Below are 22,884 nucleotides of genomic sequence, written 5' to 3'. Positions count from 1 at the left end.
GTGTCATTAAAACACCTTCCTTATGGTGGAAGACACTTGAGGAAGAACAACATGTCTCTGACAAAACTACTTTTGTGAGCAAGTAATCAGCAAAGGCAGTAAGAGATTTGTAGGAAAGGTTTTCTGACACTGTCAGAAACAAAATGTTTTTAGTTGTTGGGAAAAGGAGAAAAATAGTCACTGAAAATCATTTTTACACAGCTAATTATAATAATGCTTGTTTTCAATATCTGAAAAAGATGAACACTGAAATTATTATTGGACTAAAACCTCACAGAAACCTATCAGCATTCTTTCAGACAAAGCTTACTCTCCAGCTCACTTCCATTAACACAGCTTCTCAAAGAGAGCAAGCCAGTCCTCATGGAAACATGTTCACAGACAAATTGCACGAGCTGTTCAGCACTGCTATTTTGGCAAGGTCTTCAGCCAGATGGATTTGCTAATGACTCTTGTAAGGTGTTTAAATTAGAATCTAGTGTAACACACGACTGCCATGTTTAATTACTCTGTGTTGATATAGCTTAATGAATATTTTTTGGTATGTAAGAGTCAGAGTTTTTGATGAAAAATATGAAGACAAAATAGACTTTTTCATTTGAATATAAAGATATCAAAGTGTTGGTTTACTGCCCATGTAACCTTTCCTAAGACCAGTTAATCAGAACAGTCATTAGAGCAGGAATACACATTTGTCTTACGAAACATTTCTTAGGCAATATAAACTAACAATGGATACAGAATTTTATTTGCATCAGTTGCATATATATTTTAACAATTCTACAATTTTCTGCAGGTCTGCCTGAATGCACGCAGCTATTGAAATGTAAATGGGATACAAACATGATCTTGAATGATTTCTTTTTCTTTCAGAAGGATAACTTCAAAGGTTCTTATTAGCTTCATTTCATTTTGTAAACTTTTTTTTTTTTTGGAGCAGACTTAGTACATATATCTCAACGGCACACACAAAACTGTTACAAAAGAAGAGGAACAAAGTAGTGCAAGCTATCATCAACCTACTTTCACATCTCACATGCTAACACTGCAATCAAATCTTCAATTGCAGACACAAGAGGAAGATAAAAGTTATTTGCTGTTTTGATTAACATAAAATAATACAAGAAAGCTAGTCACCATTTCTGGTTTTTTTTTCTTTAGAACATATTTATGTGTAAAGCAGTTTTTCTTGTTGGTCACTAATGAATGTCTATAAACAGTCAAAATAACTTCTACTCCTTGATCTACGAAGCTACTTCCTCAGTTATAGGATAAGACACACCAAATAAATCAACTTTGATAGTGGTAACAATCCCTTATCAGTAATAAGAGATTGTAAGAGCTCTGGGAGTTTGGACTGATTCCAGATTGAGAACCTAGACTGAGCTGAACAGAAACCTGAACTATTAGTGATGACAGTAGTTATAGATGATACAAGATAAAGTAATTTTTCAGTTTAGATTTTGAACATTTATTAAAAAAGCAGGATGTATGTTCATTTCAAATTAAACAGTTAAAAATGTTAAAGCATACAAACAAATCAATTGTGTACTAGCAGCATCCAATTGTTAGAATTTTCTAGAACTCCTCAGTACAGTCTTGGCAAGCTAAAAATATTACAACTTGCAACCAACTGACCTCACCATAGTGCAGATAAAACAAACTTTATAAAATCAACAATTTAAGGTTAAATAAGCTTAAATAAAGGTGTTAAATACAAGACACTTGATCAAAGCTTCTGTACAAAGATAAACAAATTTGGCATTGTACAATTGATTGGCTGGCTCACACCATACATGTTTCCAATGGTTAAGCAGTATAACTGTTTAGCTGAACACCAACTATACAAAAGTAGCTGAAGTTGGGAGTGGGCTAACCCCAGTGAGCCATTTACAAGGCATGTGTATTTTTAGAAAATCAGAACACTGTTTATATTCAGGCACCATTTGTTCCTGCAAATAAATAATCTCTAATGTATCTGCATCCAAACTAGTGTTTAACACATCAGTGCTAACATCTTATAAACACAGCTTTTTGACTATTCACTATACCTCCATTCTTATTGCTATGACGATGTGGACTGTGGAAATAAAACTACTGTACATACAAAAAAATAGAGCACCTTTTAAACATTAAAGTATATGTCTGGTTATTCTTTTTATCTTACAATACTGAAGCCCAAGCTAATGTAAATTGCTTTAACATCTTCACCAGTGCACCTGAATTGCAGGAACTAAAACCCCAAATATTCCTCTTCAGGAAAGCCCTAGCCAGCGCATCTTCTAAAAATGTCTAAAATGACACTAGGATTTTTTTTTTTTTTACATTCATCTTCACACAAACAAATATCTGCTATTCTCTGCTTTCTTCATACAAGTTTAAAGACAGGCTACCACAGGTCTCTCTCCTTTTCAAATCAATAAAACTGGATAGAGAATGTAGCAGAAACACCTAAAATGGATTGTGAACACAGTGAAATTATTACCCCGTTAATTAAAAAAAAAATACAGCTGCTACACTACAGCTGTTACAAGTGAGTATTTTCTGGGGTTCAGCCATTAGGATTTTTTGTCTATTGTATTGAAGAACCATTCTGTAAATTTCCTCAGTTGAGCAGCTGCTGTTTGAGACTCCTCTTGAAGCCTCATGTTATCTTGCCTCAGATGCTGTACCTCTGCTTGGAGAACTGCTTTGTCCTGTTTTTCCTGGTTAATAGAGATAACAAGATGAAGAAAGTAAGCAGTCAAGATTCAAGCAGTTATTGTTACTATTAATATTGCTATTCAAACCATTCAGCTATATTTTGTTGAGCTCCCTGATCCATTCTGACAACTGCTAACTGTAAATTGATTCCCAAAATGTATTTCAAGAGCCTTACTCCCTTTTGGTAGGTTGTTTTGAAGATAAAATGATGCAAGATAGAAGGAAAGGTACTAAAAAGATGCTACTTCAATATCAAAATCATAGAAATTCACTCATTTCAACAAAAATTCAAGTAGTAAAAGAGTAAGAAAATTTTGAGTATTACAAATGATACATGAAAGCCTAGGAAGGAAGAAAATTATCTACATTCAGAATCTTCCCTATAATAGTTATTTCCTGACCAAAAGCAGTCTCATTTCCATGAGTCCTTGGCATTGCTCCCAGCTCTAGAATCTCAGCAAATGAGATAAATCAAGTCACTGTTACGTGAATGAGGCACATGTGAGGGAAGAAGGACTACAAAGAGCACTAACTGCTTAGCAGTAACACCTGTGTACATAGCCCTATCCTTTGTTGAATCTCAAACATCACAAAATAGGGATAAAGTACCTTATTTGTTCTGGAGTATGACTATATGTTGGATAATTTATGCTACTATAGTCTGTGACTTGCAAGATAGTTAGCCTTGTGGCAACTTGTGTAGCCACTCCTACAGGACTTTTTGCATTTACCACTAGGCCCTACCTTTCATAATTGTCATTATGTTACCTATTTTAACTTACTTTTTTCAAGCCCCTGATGATCTCCATACAAAAATCTAGCTATTAGAGTTAGAGAGTAATAATATCAATAGCAAATTCTTACCTTTCTCAGGTCAGTTTGTAGTTGCCGGAGGATCACTTCTAGCTGATTAACTTTTCCAGTCAGAGTAGTTGGAGCGTGCTCCCTGTAAAGTAAACCACTACCTTCACTCTGGATTACTTAAAAACATTTCAACCCCTGTTTTGTCCAACCACTTTTGCAAAATAATGCTTTTAGTGATAGCAGAGGAAGAAAATCACTTTAGGGATAGTTGGGGAAAAACCAAGATAAAAGCAGCAACGTTGGAAGACTGCTATCAGAATATTAAACCATTGCTACACTATTTGAAATAGGACACTATTTCTTATGCAACTTTTGCAAAAATTAAAATGATTTCAAGGAGGAATGTTTCAGGTATTACTTGCACATACCTTCACATTGCAAGTCGAACTTGCTGGTAAATGGTATGCAGAGTACATTTGTTAACAAGCTACTTTCAGATAAGGACTGTACTAATCTGAAGCAAGCTGCAGCAGTAATTTTTGCAAATTAATGGAGCTGTTTGAATTCTTTTGTCTGGTTTGCAGTTGTGTCATTTCCAGCAAAAGATAAACCTACAGCTTCATGGAGACAAATATTTAGTTTAAAGGTCAAAACATATAAAATATTGCTGCAGGTTAATCAAATGCATGACTGGAGGAAAATATTGAGAATATACTCTCCCGTATAACAATGAATACCATGGGAGGGTTTCATACATGTTATAGATGAAATTAGCTATAACCAGAATTACTTTGTCTAGAAGAGAAAAGCTGAAGAGAAAGCAGCTTTGTATACAAAGCTGAATCAGTTGCTTCAAGCATGTGCAAAAATCAGTCTTTTTCCAATGCTTATAGAGGAACATTTTAAAATCTTTTCAGTCCTTACTGATCATTAGCTGGTGGACTTAGAAATAATGGAAATAAATGTATTTAATAATGTAAGTTAATTTGTTTAAAACGTGTTCAAATTTAAATGTGTCATTCTATCAAGGAAGAAGACTAAAAGCTTTCTTATCCCTCCATTTCCTGTTTTTCCACTCCCACCACTGAAGAGCAAAAGTAATCAAAGATGTGCTTTCCCTTCTAACATGAGCTAATGGACAGAATCTGCATCCCAGAGCAGGGAAGACAAGAGTAAACTCAGATCACTGGGGGTGAAAAATGTTGGCAGCTTTGGTATGTAAGTTTCCTACAGTCCCCAATTACTCCTGATTTATTTCTCTCTGTGTAGTTGAAAAAAGTAGCAGTTTTTCCTTGAATGTGATCAGTTGCAAAAAATAAGTAGGAATACCTGCTGACATGTTTGCCACAGATAAGGGTCTTGCATACTACTGAGATGAGCTCCTTTTACCAGTTCAGATTAAAACAGAAATGACTGTAACACAAACTACTATTGCATGGGGGGAGTACAGTGAAAAAATTGGCTTTGAGAAGCAATAGATCAGTTCAAGTTAACTGCTTAAAACTGTGTATATACCTGTACTATTCTAATGAGAGAACGTTTCTCGGCTATGCTACAAATTTCCTAGATGAAACTGCTCTGACATCAATTCCAAGAAACAACATTTTTCAAAAGTAAAGTGAATCACAGAATCAAGGTGTCATCTGTCAAGGGAACAGCTCTGCCATGAAATAGTGAAGCATCCCTGTATACAATTAGACATCGTATGTTTTGACGTAAAATGCTAAGAACCATTTTCACTGATAGTTCCTAGAGAAAGTTGCTTGGGTTTTTTTGTTTGTTTTAAACAATCATGTACATGGCAAAAAAAAACAACACCACCACAATGAAGACAAAGAAAATATTCACACAAGCATTGCACACTTTGCTTTGGTAGGCTGAGACCCAATCCATTCCTTGTCCAGTAACTTCATTATCTAAACTAAGATTGTAAGGAAGTGTTAGGATTTTAATTATTTATGGCAACTGTTATGCAAGGCAGTGTCACTGAGAGGACTTTTTAAGTTAAAGAGCTCATCAGTTCCCTATGGTCAAAATCTCTCAGCTTATTTTCTTCCTCGGGTCTTATAATGTGTTAATTTCTGAATAGTTTCAACAAAATTCTAAACTGCCCATTGCCAAAGGTAGGTAACATCAGAATAATTTCAACATTCACTTGAGAGCACCGTCCTTGAATCAAGTATCCAAGTACATCTCTTACCCATTTTTATTTTTAATTTTTTAATGAACTACCACATTTTATTATGAAACTTGCATATTTTCAGAGCAGTGATTCTCTGCTTCTTATATTCGTCTGGTTTCTTTTTTTCACATTGAATCACTGGGTCACAGAACGGTCTGGGTTGGAAGGGATCTTGGCTATCAACTAGCTCCAAACCAACTGCCATGGGCAGGGTTAATGCCCATTACTTGATGTGCTGACTCTTATTTTCCTTCTTCATTTTTTGGCTGCATTATTCATTTTGTCCAGTTTTTTTCTTCCCATCTCCCTCCTCTTATCCTCTACAGCATTTAAGTTAAGGAAAAGGATATGTAACAAGCAACATTAGGAGAAGAAAGCGACTTATTTTGTTTTAAATAAATGTGTTGTAGTTTTGACATACCCAGCAGCCTCAAGAAAATCTTTTCCATCTGTGGGACTCTCATCCAAGGGTAATTCTTGTGCTCCTTCCAAACCTTGAGCGTGTTGCATATCATCCAAGGTACAAAAAGATGCTACTCTCTGATCTGCAAAAAAGGTAACATAAAGTTATCTTCAAAACTGGACATAAATATAAAATAAAAGGCAACACTATAGCCATTATTCTTGCTCAGTTCAACAAAAGGATGTAGGTTTCTACATCATAGCTTCAAAGATAGTCAGCAGATGTAAAGTATATTCTAATTAGTTGGCTTTCCCACTTCTGCATCCAAAGGCAACCTCAAAGTAAATTTTCTGCACCTCAGATTTGTTTGGACCATTTAAGACTGATATGATCAGTAAATTGGTATTGATGAAATCCACAAAAAACTGCTTGAGAACTCAGGGCCACAATCAATGTCAAGATGAATTCAATGAAGAAGTTAGCATTTTCCATGGACTTAGAGGCCCTGGATTCCTCAGAAACCTGTACTGTTCATTTTGTACTTTTTGGTATTGTTTACTGTTGTCTCAAGCACTTGCAGAACCTTCTGGTAATCTGCAGACTGGAAAAAACAACAAATGCATAGTTTTATCAGTTGAGGTTTTTGTTATGTATATTACAAAGGCACACTATTACCTATGCACTAGAGAGTAATCTAACAATCACAGGTTTTACCTATGGATATACAGTGTGGTTGCCAAAATACATCAGTTACCACATAATAGAACTATGCCATGCAGATCATAATTGCACAGAATGGGAGTAAATGATGCATTCATTAGGATTTAATTTGTCTTCTATAAAAAAAAATAATAATCCTTACTCTGTGGAGATTCATTTAATTTATTTCTGCCAAACAAAATCCAAGTCCTTATGTTTGTTTAAATTCTGGTGACAACATGCCTGCCTCACCTTTTCTCCCCTTGCTCTACCACCCCACAGACCCAAAGCTTGCATTATCATGCAAACGTGCAAACATAGGAAATATTAAAGAAAGTTTACAAAATAAAAGTCATCAATTCCAGATCATCACCTAGAAACGGCGTATGATGACAGAACGGCCCAAGTTCTTCATCTGAGTCAAAACCTGGAATAAGATTTAGAATGTTCCTATAAACAAGACAATCCATCTCCACTAAAGTAGCTGTGGCCCTTAAGTAAAGTTCATATAATGGGATACTCCCAGTACAACTCATGCTGGCTCTCACTGCCAGCCTTACAAAACCATTTTTGTACACCAGCATTACAGAAAAGCATGCAATGTCATGCCCAGTGTTTCTAATAATAACACTCAGTGTTGTGAGACACAGCATGGCAATTTGGCACAACACACAAAAAAAGACAATCCTTCAAACTCCAAGCACCCAAACAGTGAAAACAGGCCTGATCACTTTAACTAGGAAGAAAAAGTTGTTTTAAGTCTTGTCCCAAATAAAAATAAGAAATAATCCAAAAGCCATTTTAAAGGCATTTCTAAATGAACTTTTTTCAGAATAGCAAATATTAACAATACACTCTATTATACAAAGAAGAAAAATTGGATGCCATATTTTTATCCAGTTTTAAGGACCACAGCTCAATTACTGATTTTAAGCTTATTTCTAACTTGTGATGGACCTCAGCAAATCTGAACACGATGTTTTCATATGTGTTGACAATAAGGTAAGAGTATAATTTTAAATATATTAAGTGGGATGGATTTAGTAACTACAGATAAACGAAAACTAATTTCCCAACTCAAAAGCAGCACGTAGACACAAAACATAACTGCATAAACAATCAGACTGACAATGGATTTCATCACAAGTTTGAAGTACATATCTAATTATCAATTTTGCTTTTATACTGTTTACATCTTCATTACCTCTTGACAGAAGAAACAAAGCCAGCAACAGATGTTATGCTATGCTATTGCTACTTTTTCTATGGTCACGAATATGTGACATGCGATATTGCACCTCTGAGGTGATACTGTCTGTAAGATAATAACTTGTGTATTTCTTCTGCTGCCAAGTAAGGTTAATTAAAAAGAATATCCACTTATTCATTATATTTTGTCAGTTGAGAATATGTTTCAACAGTTTGTTCTAACAGTGTTTTTAAGTAGTTTTCCCTTGATGGGTAAAAGCAGATGTAAAGTTGATGCATGCAGCTGTTAATGGAATCGCATGAGAAAGATTTAAACTCAATATTTTAAAATATCTTCATAACAATTCAACACACAACAAAACAAAAATACAAAAAAAACAGGTGTTTGCAATTTAGTATAACTTGTGGGATTGACTTTTTCTTCCTTGTATATTCCATAATGAATTTCAAAAGCGTGTTATTAAAAATAATAACTCTTAGAATATGAATTAACCCCTTTCTATTTACATAAAAATATTTTGCAAGCATTTCTATATTCATAAAATATGAGAACATCTTCTCCCTTCGCTCAGGTGAGGAACAAAGTCACTACATAGCCATTAATAACCAGAAGTCTCCAGTTATATAGCATTCTATGTAAACTCCAGTGTTTATCTTCAAAAAATTTTCAAAAGCCTAGTTGGTGTCAAAATCTTATCTGAACAAGTAACTAACACAATAAACTAGTACATGAACAAGATCCTTGAGTACTAAAATATTTTGCCTTTGAATACTTTTCAAGTACTTTTAAGGATGCATTTTTATTTTCAGTAACACCATATCACGCCTCATTGATCTCTCTGAAAGCATTCATGCTCAGCAATAGTTCCACCAACTTACTATTGAAATCAGAATAGCTTTTGAAACTGAACTGTGCTTAAAATTGAACTTGTGTTTCAAAGACCAAAATCTGCCTATTGATTCTGTTTTTATTTATTCCCAATAGAAATGGCTTGATTCTGTTCACAAACATGAAATCAACACCACCTATGTTGATGCTAAACCTTTCAACAGAGCAATTGAGCATTTTTCTGACTATTACACTGTAGATTCTGCTTCCTCAAAATTATGAAGACAGCTCTAAATGCTAAAATCTCAGAGCTTTAGTTTTTAGCTGAGACGTTCTTGTCAAACCATCCAAGGATCAATGAGCATAAACAATTAAAGAAAATAATGCAATGACAGGCTGAGAGAGTTGCGGCCTGGAGAAGGCTCCAGGGAGACTTCATAGCAGCCTTCTGGTACTTATCCAGGGCCCACAAGAAATATGGGAAAGACTGATAATCAGGCAGTATAGCAATAGCACAAGGGGAAGTGGCTCTAAAATAAAAGAGGGAAGATTTAGGTCAGATATTAGGAAGAAATTCTTCACTACGAGAGTGATGAGGCACTAATGCAGGCTGCACAGAGAAGCTGTGGATGCCCCATCCCAGGAGGTGTTCAAGGCAAGGTAGGATGGGGCTCTGAGCTGGTAGAAGGTTGAAACTAAATGACCCTTAAGGTAACTCTCAGTTTAAACTGCTCTATGATTCTACAGTGTATCAGAGTTTGTACAAGCATCCAAAAATCTCAAAACAACTTTTATTTATCGGAGAGCAGAAAAGGCTAAAACAAGCATAGAGCATTAAACAGCCCTTTGATTACAAAGTAAAGGCTACCTATAAATGTACACTGAGATATGCATGGAAGCAAAACAGAGCTACATACGCATGCATTAGAAATGACCAAATAGCTGAATATTTTTATTTTTTATCAATCTAACAGTTTAACTTACTAATTTGATTTGAATAATTTTCTCTTGTTGAATGCTTCACATATTTCTCATTATGTTGCATGTAGCATTATTTGCATTAAGCCAGAAAGATTTTCAATGGAAATATTAAAATTATATTAATTATAGCAGCACAGGTGTTTCTGCAGAGATAAGTTGGCACTGCATTCTGACTGGTATGGCTAGTAGATGATCACAGAAATAACCTGGAGAATAATCAGAAGCTGAAACCACCTACGTAAATGAACTAAATTAAAGACATCACAGGAATGTCTTTTAGGTTGTTAGATTCCAAAATATTATTTATAATACACTAACTTTTCTAAAGCATAATACAATAAGTTTAAACAAACAAGAACAGAACAAGGTAAGACCTTTTAATTTAATTAATAAATAATTAAATTGAGTAATCAATAATTCAAACCTATTCATAGTAATAATGTTTATGTTTGGGCCAAGCCTTTTCCATAATGACAGTAGCAGATACGGACATCTTGAAAGACTTTATGTTTTATTCCACAAGTTTTCTAAAGAAGACAAAATGTAATATCAACAACATAACACACACTTGAAACCTGCCCTTCTTTTCTTACCTGCAGATCTATCAAAATGATAATACAGAAAGAGAATGAAAAAACAAAATAAAACAAAACAAACAAAAAAACCCCATAAAACAAAAAATAAACATATTCTATCTTTTTTTTTTTTTTTCTTTTTCTGAGATTCCTTTTGTTCTCCCTTTGGTTCATCTTTCAACTTTATTCTGCAAACCTCCTCACAAAGTTGCTTTATTTCTCTTTGCTTGTTTAACTTCTTTTTGTCTCTTTTGCTGCACAGTCACACGAATTTCTATTTTTTTATTGTTTGTTTCAGGTGCAGATGCAAAAGTATAGATACAAAGACAGAGCCACAGTGAACTTCCAACGTGTCAGCTGTCTTCCTGTCTCTTAGTTTCTAGCAAAATAATATACAGGAACTGGAAGTAGTGTACGTATATATGAAAGAAACTGAATGATACCCCTTGTAACTGATTACATGAATGCTAAAAATCATATCTGGATAAATATCAGAGTCAAATCTATGCCCTGCAGTGGAAGGAAGTGCAAACACTTTAAATAACGTTGCAGTTTCTTGATATTAAGCCTTAACACAAACAGCTCCAACAAAACCTCTTACAGACACAGCTTCTGGAGTTTGTGGAGGTAAACCGAGCACAGCTCTTCATTCGGATGTGGAGATCTGTCCACATAACACTGTTTTTTTTCAGCTAAGTCTGAAGTAAATATTCAGCTTCTCATAAAAGGTCTTGCCAAGCAAAAGCATCAGAAATGACATAAAAAAAGCCCTATCATTATAATTTCAGTTTAATGAGTTATGACTTCCATATACTCTATTTCCCAACCATTTACTGCACCCTTGTAGACTATAGTTTCAAAACTGCTGTTCTACAAAAGATCAAGGCATCAGCAGTGCAAAGGCTAATATTAATCTCCTCAATTGTTCAGTTAGGTGGAAAAAAATTCTGAGATAATGATAGCAACAATATTGCTACTCTATATAGTCATTTATCCAATAACTCCAACAGTATAAGCACCAAAAAAGGCTATACAATATAATATATATAATTATTCAGAGTACAACTGTATTGATATACAGACAGATGAAGGATTATGGGGCCTACAGTATGTATGGGTTTTGAACAGAGGAAAATTTAAGTTGTTACCGTACAGTTTAGAAAAATCACAGGGGAAAAACTATGATCTTGGAATCAGTTTGGTAATTCTAATTAAAGGATATTACAAAAAGACTCTGTATGAAGGAAAAAGACTGAAAGGAAGACTTGCATCTAGGTTCGGGATAAGAACTTAACTTTTAAATATTAAGTTGATAAAGCCAAACTAGAAATCAACGTAACATCAATTTCTTAAGTTGCTATTAAATGAATCCTCCCAATCTTTGATCCTTTTTCATTGATCTTTTTTTGCTCTTTCCTATATAAAATGTTATTTCATTTCCATTGTGTTCAATAAAATGATCAAGAGAGTTTTATATTCATCAGTTTATGATTTTTAGAATTATACACTCTCTCTTTTTCACACTGATAGAATGTGGAACACTAGTTTCAAGTTATTACTGAATACTAAGATAAAGCAAATCCTCAGTTATCAACTTTAAAATACATAAGCATCTGCCAATTCATATCCAACTTGCTCCCTTCCAATGAATTTTTTATGATATCCCTATCAGTTTTCTTTTTTCTTTTTTTAATGATTTTCCAATTGAAGGACATATAATAGAGGAAGTTGAACAAGAACTTAAAAATCTACTCCTAGTCAAAATTTTTAATTTGCAGTATTATGAGTTAAGTCAAAATATACTACAAATCATCTTGCACAGATGCAGATATATCTACTGCAGAATTCTAAACATGAAGAATTACATTCCATTACAAAAATACATATATATATATATATATTATTTTGTCTCAATTTTTTCTAAAAAATCAAACTAAGAAAGTTTCTATCTTGCAATATAGCCGATCAGTTCTTCACAGATATGCATAGATATACACTGATATCTAAGATATTTGCAATTAAAATCAATATTTGCCCACCCTAGAACAAGTCACTATGGATAGCTGTGTCTTTTCTACCTTTATCTCTTAAATGGAAATAGCAATTGCACTCACATAACACTTAGCAAAGTGAAATTATTTTCTCCAAAATATTAAGCAGTAAAAGTAATGAAAATCGATTCCAGTTTTCAAAGAAATTGAAAAATATAGGAGCATAACTTATATAGAATGAGGTTTTTGATAGCTGAACTCAAAATTTGTATTAGTATTAGCATTTAAAAATATTCTTCAAGATCCAAGTTATCAAATATATCATTTACTTTTGTTCTGGTTATTTTTCAATAATAAATCCTAGGATGTTCCCAGGGCAAATATTCAAAAGAATGAGGCCAGTTGTCAGATTCCCAACACTACAATACTTTCAGCTAGCTACAACAGATGTGTAGGTAGTAGTGAAGAGCAATAAGTGTACATAAAATAAACAACACAGTTCTTTCGGTCGCTAATCATCACTGTTGATCTAATTTTTTTTTATTACTGTTTGTTTTGCTTTCCGAAATTTTAATTATGCCAACTAAATTACTAAAGTAAGTACTTCTGAAGAGCTTTTGACATTTAATCACTTCACACTCAGGGAAGGAATCAGTACCTGAAATCTTATTACCATGGTTGCTTTTAGTTGAAAAAAACAAACAAACAAAACAGCACTAACTTAACACATTCAACTCATAAATAAGAGACCTACATGTCATCCTTACTCTGATACCTCTGACATATACATTCACTAGTGAGAATAATACCAGATAACAAGTGTCACACATTTTAGGGTAGTCTTGTGACCTAACCAAAACACTTTTTGGAAACCAAGAAACACAAATGTACAAATGGACAGACAGATTCAAACTTACATCCACCTTTCTGTGTTTATACATTATGAGAATGCTTAGCTGCCAGAGAGGTGAATGAGGTTTTTCTTCGTTAACCCAGTCTCATAATACAATAATGCAAACCTAGTTTAAATTCCACACCTCAAATTCTGCTACTGAAAAGTATAGCATAAATTTTTGTTGTTTTATTATGAAACCAAAAGGAATGCAACATCACTTGGACTATCCACACAAAGTTTTTGAAGACAACACAATAAACCCAGAGAAGTTGTTGCTCCCCTCTCATCTTTAGAGTCTAACTTAAGTGCTTTGAGACTCTCCTTCAAAGCACCTGATTTTTTCAACAGATTACAGAGAGCACTGTGGTTCCTAATGGATGTGGTTCCTAATGTATCTAAGATGGATACTGAGAGTATTTTAACGAATACTCCATATTTTCAGTGACAGTTTTAAGCACTGAGAAGGAATACATCTAAAAGAACAAAAGGGCTTCACAGGCAAACACTGGTTTTTGTTCATTCAAAATGTATCTGTATGTGTGTATATATATATATGTATGTATATAAATATATATATATATATTTCCCCCCCAAAAAAATATTTTGCTTATTGAACAGTGATCTTTATTTGACTTATCCTGTTACCTTCAAACGCTCGTGCAGCATCTACCAGGTGGGACCAGTCTAGCCCTGTGGCAGTGTCTGGCAGGGGCATCAGGCCAGGATCATTGAATTTGGCTTTATCAGATAAGGACCCATCTGAGAACCAGAATTCATCTAAACAATAAACACAATAATTAGTCTTCCTATAACAATGAAGTACAATTAATTTTGAACCTCTTATAATGAATTGTAAAAATATATATAATTAATGACTGCTTTCTTCATTTTACTTTTTTCTGCTGTTTCTTGTTCAATACTCAGTAAGGGTAGTCACAGCTGCTAACTCGACAAGTATGAGCTGGGAAGGGTTTCTAGAGTTTTTCATGCCCCTCCACACGTTGTGAGCTCTTTGTATCTTCCTGTGAATAGGCAGCATTGATTCGTAAAGCATACCATATTAAACCTGAGCACCGAGCAGAAAAGTTGCTAGGTGAATGAAGGTATATTTTAAAGAAGGCTGAGAATCAACACATGAAGTATTTAAAACCCTGTGTGTATTCTGAAACTTAAACTTTTCAGTTCTCGAAACAATTTCAAAAATATCACCTATTCTTCTTATACTGCATTTCTAAGTTCTAACCTGTATCTAAAACCCACTTTCACACTGAAAGTATTACCCTATTAACTTAATATTTGTATATCCGAGAATGCAAGATTTGTGTGTTGATTCCTAAGCTCCAGATTAAGCTGTAACATGCCATAGACTGAAGATCAGTGTATGCATCTCCTGCAATTTTAGTTCATGCACTTATGCAATCTTTAAGAAAGATACCATGAGCATATATCAAAGTAGAGGAGACCTTAATATTTGTAACTATCTTAAATAGTTTAATGTTTTCCTTATCTTTCTATAGCAGTCTTCATTGTGAAAGAATATTGTGGAATAGATCCAAAGATGTTTTTAAAATTCCATTAAACACAAATAGATTATTTTAAACTAAATTTCATCTAAAGTTACCGATGCAATCATTTTTATTAAATAGTACAGTCGAAAAAGGATTTTAGCTTTTATGTCAAAATAGCAATTTTTTCATGGAATATTTCAGAAGTAGAGGACTTTTCCACAAAACTATTCTAGTGCTTTAGACTGCAATATTTACAAGTGATGTTTTTCCCAGCACAATACCATACATAAAAATCACTGAAGGAAAAAACGCACACACACACACACGGAAGATCTATTCTAGTGTAAGAGAATGGCATGTTGTCATTGTCCAGAATCATAACAAAGAATACTGAAGTCGATTTGAATTAAAGATTTCTGACCCAAAAATCCCAAAGCAGTAACCTGTTAAAGAACATCCTACTGCAACGATCAATGATCAGAGCATGTAAAATTAGAGCTCTGTAAAACATTGGGGCTTTTTTGTTTGTTTTTAAATCTGAAATATGGGAGTAAAGGAATTTTGCAATTCTCAATCAAGAACTGGAAGTCCCATGAATTAAAATTAGTGCCTGTGAGATGGAAATATTATTTACGGTGGAATTTATCTTGTTCTACAGCTTACATGAAAGTATTGTTCTACTACAATTGGAAAAGATTTGACAATTCTCTGTAGAAATGTATTCCTTAATAACCATTTTTTGTATGCTGAAGTGGATCCCATTTTGCTAGAAACTACTCATACATGTATACTAATATTATATTTTCAATTTCTTAGAAACACAAAAAATCTTAACTAAGGTTATCTTGGGGTAAAAATACTTTGTAAGCTCAACTGTAGAGCAATCTCTAAAGTTTTGTATATGACTTGGGAATTGTAAGAATTCTGTTCATGCTGGTAGAAGTGTTTTATATATCACTGTTGGGGAAAACAGATAGAAAGCCTCATTTGAAGGCATGCAAGCCAGCTTTTGGTTCTAGACCAGCAGGCAGGCTCTAAGGAGCAGGTCTTGCTTTTCTTCAATCAGCCTACAGAAGCTGGTTGTGAAACCTGTCAGAAAGATGCCTATTCTCAGTACATTCTGCTGGCTTTCCAAATTGAAGTGTAGGAGTGATATATTCACCAGCAGTCATCTTTCATTACACATTGTCTTTGAGAACCTCAGTTCACCTTAGGGTGGATTCTATTCAGCCCCTGACAGAGCAACTTAACTGCTGAAAGCCTCCTGAAGTAGGAGATTTGAATATTGATAGCTCTGAAAACTCTTGTTGATGTCTGAAATTATAAAGCAGGATAACTGAACAGGCATCAGTGTGCCACTGTAGAATAATTTGTTCTCAATACACGGATTATGTGTTCATGGGCAAGGGGATGTGTGGAATTAAAAAAGGAGCTCTAAAGACATAGGCCCCTTTGTGCATGTGAATTTCAGAGAATACTACTTATACTTTATGAACACTCTGGCTAAGAGGAATTATTTCTATAGTAGTGCATTTGCCTCATCTCCTTCATCCTCTTACCTTCCTGTTCTACACATTTTCTTTATATGAATGCAACATCAGCAGCATGCAGGCTGCTTGCTGTTTTCCTTTTTCATTGTGCAAAGGTGACAAGTTACACTGGAACATGCACACCTTTGCATGTCCAGGAAGGTATGCATAATCTCAAAGGTCATGATCTTCATTGCCTGCAAGCTTGGTTCTGAACCAACACAGACTTATTCCTTTATTTCCTTGTAGAAATAATGCAGATGTAATCCTTCAGTTTTAAGGATTATTTTTATTTGCTGTACTTCAATTTAGCACAAAATCATTGATATCCTGGTTTCTAGTCCTCTCATTAATGCAACTTTCTTCCTGTACTTACAATTTTTTTATTATTATTATTAAAGAAAAAGCATTTTCAACAGAAAATGAAGCGAATTGTAAGGTAAACTCGGTTTCCAATAGAGATTTCCTGAAATTTCAGGACTGTCATCAGTCTCACACTTCTCTGTATTCAAAAAGTAACTAGTAAGAGAAAGAAAAAAGATGCACCTGCCATAAGCTTTTCTACTTCCAAGGTAAGTATCTTTCATCAGTTGGAACTGTTACATTTATGTAGAGGTTGTAGGCAATGGAAGAATATCTGCTATGTACTTGCTGCGTTCATAAACTAATACATGTCATTTACTAAGCAGATGTCACAGAACCAGGTTGAAGCAGCCCGTAAACTGCTGACAGCAGATTATACTCAAAAGATGCTGCAAGAGGAGGAATGTAGCAAGTCATGAGCGGACATAAATCCCAGTGTCTGCTTCCTATTCTTCTTTTGTGCACCTACCAAACCTCTCCCCCCTCTGCATTGTTGCCTAGGGTTGATCAAAGTCTCCCTTCAAAGACACCAGCCTGCCAGTGGACTTTCTAATGGAACTACATTTATGTTACCATTAGGACAGTGGGCATGTGTCCCAATAACTATTTTCATTCTGAACTTCTAACAGTCCTTTCTTACAACATGAAGGAAAACTTTAAGAATTTGCTAGTCTTATTTCCAAATGCTCCCTTCCCAACAACACTCATAAATGAAAGCATACTGTACCTTGCTCCTTTTCTCAAAGCACTGCATTTTTCTTTCCCTCTTCTTTTGTTTCTCATTATAGAAGTGGACCATGGTCTCAGCCTGACTGTCTCTGTATGTCTTCCTGGATTTCTCTGACTTATGTTTGTATACTAGTTCTGTATCTGTAATTCTCACTGTTTTCATTCTTTCACTGCTAGTGCAGCCGAAATGAATTGGCAAGACAGGGATACATTCGTACCTGCAACTTTGCAGGGTGTGCAAGAATCACTCAACACAAACAGCACCATCTCAGGCAATCTTCAATATCCCCAAGGTGAAATCTCAGAGTTTTCAGCTACAAAAGTTCTGCTTTCTGGTTTAAGTTAAAAACTAAGATAAAACAAATATTTCAGCAGTTGTGCACCATGTGCAATCCACAGTACTCACTTCAAGCTCTACTGAACGCAATATTTTTTTCAGTTCACTTCCTCCATTGATAAAATGATAAAAAAAATCCCACAGCTTCATTTTCTCATCTCCTTTCCACAGTGAACATCACACAGTTTAAGTTCCCGTTTCCATACTGCACAGTCATTTTGTCTGATAATTCTGATTCTCTAGTAATCTGATACCCTTCAGGTTGCCTATTATGCTCTGCGTTTGCTGCTGCTTTGCTTCCCTATTAATCACAGTCTATTCCTTGCTAGAGGGGTCTCATAGGACTTGGTGCTGCCACAGTATTTCATAGAACACATGCTGAGTAACAACATGCAAGAGTCAGTCTAAAAATGAATTCTGGTCAAAACCACATTATTTCAACTGATTTTTGTTAACATTAAATATCAGTAAAATTAAAATGTTTCAAGATCACAATGGATGCGTGTTACAAAAGACAGTACTATCACAGATACGAGTCCAGGTATCTGAAACTACAGTGGGAAATTATTATTACAAATGCAATAGAATCTAAATATCTGATATGTGCTAAATACAAAATCCTCTCTAACAAGAGTCGAGTTTCTTATAAGCAGATTTTGACTAGCAATATTTTGAAAATAATGGTGGGCAAGCCATTATGTGTTTGTTTTTAGGTGGCAATTACTGATAAATAATTATAGCTTCCTCAAGACAGTCATCATGACAGATTTTACATCACTGCCGTTTCAAAGGTACTTTTATAATACTAAACCAGAAGCAGAAAATAGAAGCTGTTTATGAAAATAAGACAGACTACCTTATCTGTTAATAATCAGCTTCATACTGACTGATAGGATACTAGTTTCATGTTTTATTCCCCACTTTGCATGTAAATGTCTATTCTAAGAAACACCAAGAAGGGAAAACAACGTTAAGACAGTACTGAAACACAAAACACTAAAATTCCACTGCTGGAAGATCAGTATAAAGCCTGAGTGTGCATCATAAGTTTCCTTGTGTCAGCCGTCAGAATGCTCGAGCCTCCAGTATGATGAAGGTTTCATCACTTTACAGATTAACCTTCATACCAAATAGCTCTACAAGTATAGGTCTAGCAGGTGTAAGAAAAAAAAAATGCAATCAGGAAACCATTTTTAAGTTCTTAACATGCTGCAAAACTTCCTGAATTAGTCTAAAATGAAAGAAAATGGAGCTTCAATAAAAGAAAAAGATCATTCCATCCTGAATTTATGCTATGGAGTTTCACCCTGATGGAATAGGAATAGTTTGGAGTTTGGCAAGAGGTACATGAAAATTGCATTTCCAGCTGAAGTAGGAATTTAGAAGTTTGTAATAACAGTTTAAAATGAGGCTCTGTGCAATGCAGCTCAGTGTTAGAGGGAAGTGTTTCTTCACATATAACTTCATTCCAAAAGCAAGTGACTGCTAGTACTCTAAAGACATGATGAATGACTGAGGTTTATCATTATTACTTCAGTAATTCGTCCATATTCTCTCTGGACATGGGTCTGTAAGTGTCCTTAACATTTTTAGGAAATCTACCCACAGCTTCTCAAATATGGACTTTAAGAGTATAAATATGTGGCCTACCTATATGTATCTTTCTATGCAGATTTGGGCTGTGGTATATAAGCATGTATTACACAACTTCCTTTTCAAATATTTTTTGGAGAGAGGAGGATAATTTTCATAATTTTAATTTCAAGGTTTTGATAAGATAGCTACAAGTTTTAGAGTCTGTCACTCCATACTGGAGCATATTATAAAGACCTCACTTATGAAGACTTAACAAATGAAGAGATCTCTTCTTAATAAATAAATAAATAAATAGATAGATTTTGCATCCTACTTTTTTTCCCCTGTTATTAAAAATGTAGTGGCATTTGCAAAGGTTTTATTAATATTAAAAAAGTATATCTGCAAATTCAGTTTTGAAATTGGAGAGGACAGATACCATACATTTCCTTTTAAGGTGCCAACATAAGCAGTCTCGTTTAACTATGTTGGGCACACTCATGAATGTAACATTAATTTGAATGCACATATAAACTGAAACAGAACAGTCCAGCTTGGCTTGATTGGGCCAGTACTAGAAAATTAGATTATAACCAGAAATATGCTCAGACAATTGTTTGTTACCTATCACTGATCACCTGAAAATTTCTTAGGAAGTGAAACCCATCTCCAAATATAATAAGTCTGAACTGATTACCAAGGTAAGCATAAGCATGTACTGATGGTCAAATACACTTTTACTAGCATACCCAGAGGACTGATGCAACATATTGTAATTTTCCCTCAAAAGTAAATTCTAACATATATTCTGAACTCAACAATGACGATCACTTACTTCTCAGATTTCCCATTCCAGGAGTCAGGCTCATTCTGGGAGGCAACGTGCTGTGATATGGTGGAGTTGTGCTGAATAAGATATCATTAGGGAGAGCCTGGTCTAGCACTGAACTTCGAGAACTGGCATATGAAGATCCTCTTCGATTGCTACATATACTTTCATCTGATAGGGTACGATAAAGCGTCCTCCGCGGAGAAAGGTTTCCATAAAATGAAAACTAAACATCAAAATATGGAGATATAAGAGCATATAAAACTGGTTAAAATATTTTCCAATACCAGATCCCATCATCAGGTTCCTGGGGGTATTTTTCTGGGCAGGCATTCTGGAATTGTTGAGCTAATACAGATCAGAGATTTGTTCCGTCACATCAGCTCTACTGAGGCCTCAGAAAGTTGAAATGGATTTTCATACTTCTTCCTCTTGATATTTTGGAACAAATTGCCATGAATTAATCAGATTTTGTGCAGCTTTATTAATTCTAAATGTTAAATGAAATCTCCATAGCACTATGACAGCAATTTTTTTCCAGCAATATATGTATCTAAGGACACCAGCTCTAGTAACATTTATTGAAGATTGTACGTACAACTCTTTGATTTTAATTTGAAATGGCTATGCTTTAATATTAAACATTCTGAACTGATATATGGTGCAATATAATTCATTGAACATTAAGAGTGATTTTAGAGACTGCAACTCTCCAAGTCATGAAATAGGCTCAGAAAACAGGGTAACAGTTTAGTGAAAACTGCTTAGTATTTCAAACAGTTATTTAAACACAACCCAAACATCTACAGTAAAACAAGATGTCATTGTAGTGTTAAACTGAGTAATTCCACTTTGTAAATAATTCTTCAGCACTGCAAATCCTATTATTTTTCACATCTACAAAGATCAGTTATTGACCTAATTATTTTAACTGGTTGGTCTTGCATACAACAATTTAAAACCTAGCTCTATTTTCCATGTAACTAACTACTAGACGCATACTCTCTATGCAGAATGTATGCTTAGTACCAGTAGCTCTTCAAAACAGTGAATCTTGCATAGAGCTAAAAATATCTACACTGTTATATTTCTGAACAAAACTCACTCACTGTTGAATGCTTCTAAAAAGAATACACAGAAATGCTCAATCACGCCACAGAGAACATTTGTCTTTGCAAAACAGTTAAATGTACTTCGTATCTTTAGTTCAGGAAAGCACCTATCTTGAGGACAATACAGAAAATGTTTAATTGTTAAAATGTTCAACTGTGTCCCAGAGTAGATTAATGTAGATACTCAGATTCTAATCTAGGAAAGCCTTGTAATACTACCAGGAGAATAAGGATGGGGAAAGAGTTCTAGAGATTTGGCTGAAAAACACATAGCAATAAAATCAGGCCAAATCTTTATTTTAACACATGTAAAATAGCAGTATCAACAGTGTGAGCACCAGTCTTAAATGTCTGGATAAAAGACATATGCAACACCCTTAAGTACATGGATATATGGTATCATTTTACAAGCAGTGGTTAAAGAATACCAAAAGCTGCTGAGTCTTAATAGGGGAAACACTGGACAAAGGATTGAAAATCTTCTCCTTCTGAATTATAAGGGTGTTTTTAATTCAGTGCTCATTAACACACTTGAGACTCTCAGCAAGCATTCTGGTACAACTCTTACCTGTTTCTCAAGTCTCCCAACCTCATGTTGCATTTTTATCTAAAAAGGTTGGTCAGATATGTTAAAATTTAACTGTTGAAGCTTTACAGAGTTTCAGAGCATGACAACAACTGAACGCTGCTCATTCTAGAGAGTTCACTATTCCCTGATCTATGAAGAAGGTAAGATCAAATTAAATCAAAGATGTCATTCAATTCTGTAGAACTTTACATACTCAGAAAATTACTTTCTGGTTTGCTGTCAAAGGCAACGGACTAAGCTATAGCAAGATAACTAGTGTCTCTATGAGCACATAATCAGACTAGATACTGCTAATTCCTGTTACTGGGGGCCCCTTGCATTCTAGGGCCCACGCACTCTTTTACTTTGATGTCTTGGTAAGAGAAGGGGACAGCAGTAATATATCTCAGAATGGCCACACCACCTCTCTTCTGATGTAGGCAGCCAGAAACATGGGCAGCAGCTTTAGAAATCATCACAGAATGCCAAATTTTGCACTAATAGTAATTCATGAAGACCTCTAGGACATTATTCATAAGAATTCAAACACATACTTAATGTACTTAACATTTAACATATTGCACTTTAAGAATATGTATAATCTGAATTTTTAACTCTGCATTTAGAAGACTGTTTCTTTTGTTCAGACATGATGATTATGCTATTTAGCACACTGTATGAACACCAGGGGTTAAGAGGGTACTGAATTTATACGTGAGTGTGACAATTACTCAAGTAATTTGATTGCTTTTTACTTCATTACAAATTAAGCCCAAAAGAACAGAATCATGTATACTTGAAAACTAGTAAAATTTAAATTCCTTATACTCTGCTTATGAACTTATTATTCCTTATTGTCTCCATACTATATAGAGTTATGCTCTCCTCTAGCACCAACAATTATGCCTTCTGAGTATTTCCAACCAGCATGTATGCAAAACTGTGATTCAGACAAAATTGTTGGTACCAAGTAGCACAGGACAGGAGAGAGCAGGCTACTTTTATTCCTGTGCCTAAGTATAATTTGAGGTGAATAAATGTAACCATCCAACCTTGAAAATGT

General features: G+C 34.6%; 1 protein-coding gene across 3 annotated transcripts in view; it reads right to left on the bottom strand.

Moving 5' to 3' along the window:
* Positions 1-786: 786 nt before the first annotated feature.
* Positions 787-22,884, bottom strand: part of SIPA1L2 (signal induced proliferation associated 1 like 2) — a 133,463-nt gene continuing 111,365 nt past the window's right edge. The window contains exons 18-23 of one of the 3 annotated variants that reach the window (XM_065730351.1): positions 20,148-20,367; positions 13,917-14,048; positions 7,165-7,218; positions 6,111-6,234; positions 3,568-3,649; positions 787-2,705 (exon numbers count right to left, since the gene is read on the bottom strand). In XM_065730351.1, the coding sequence (XP_065586423.1) occupies positions 2,559-2,705; positions 3,568-3,649; positions 6,111-6,234; positions 7,165-7,218; positions 13,917-14,048; positions 20,148-20,367 (759 nt within the window). In that variant the 3' untranslated portion in view covers positions 787-2,558. The remainder of the gene's footprint in view (positions 2,706-3,567; positions 3,650-6,110; positions 6,235-7,164; positions 7,219-13,916; positions 14,049-20,147; positions 20,368-22,884) is intronic. The other 2 variants (XM_065730359.1, XM_065730366.1) reach the window with 2 other exon arrangements.

The sequence above is a fragment of the Cyrtonyx montezumae genome, unplaced genomic scaffold (assembly GCF_038088225.1).
Source record: "Cyrtonyx montezumae isolate F1298 unplaced genomic scaffold, pur_monq_1.0 scaffold_0, whole genome shotgun sequence".
Lineage (NCBI taxonomy): Eukaryota > Metazoa > Chordata > Aves > Galliformes > Odontophoridae > Cyrtonyx > Cyrtonyx montezumae.
The sequence above is the reverse complement of the archived record's forward strand: the minus strand, read 5'-3'. Positions and strand labels throughout refer to the sequence as shown.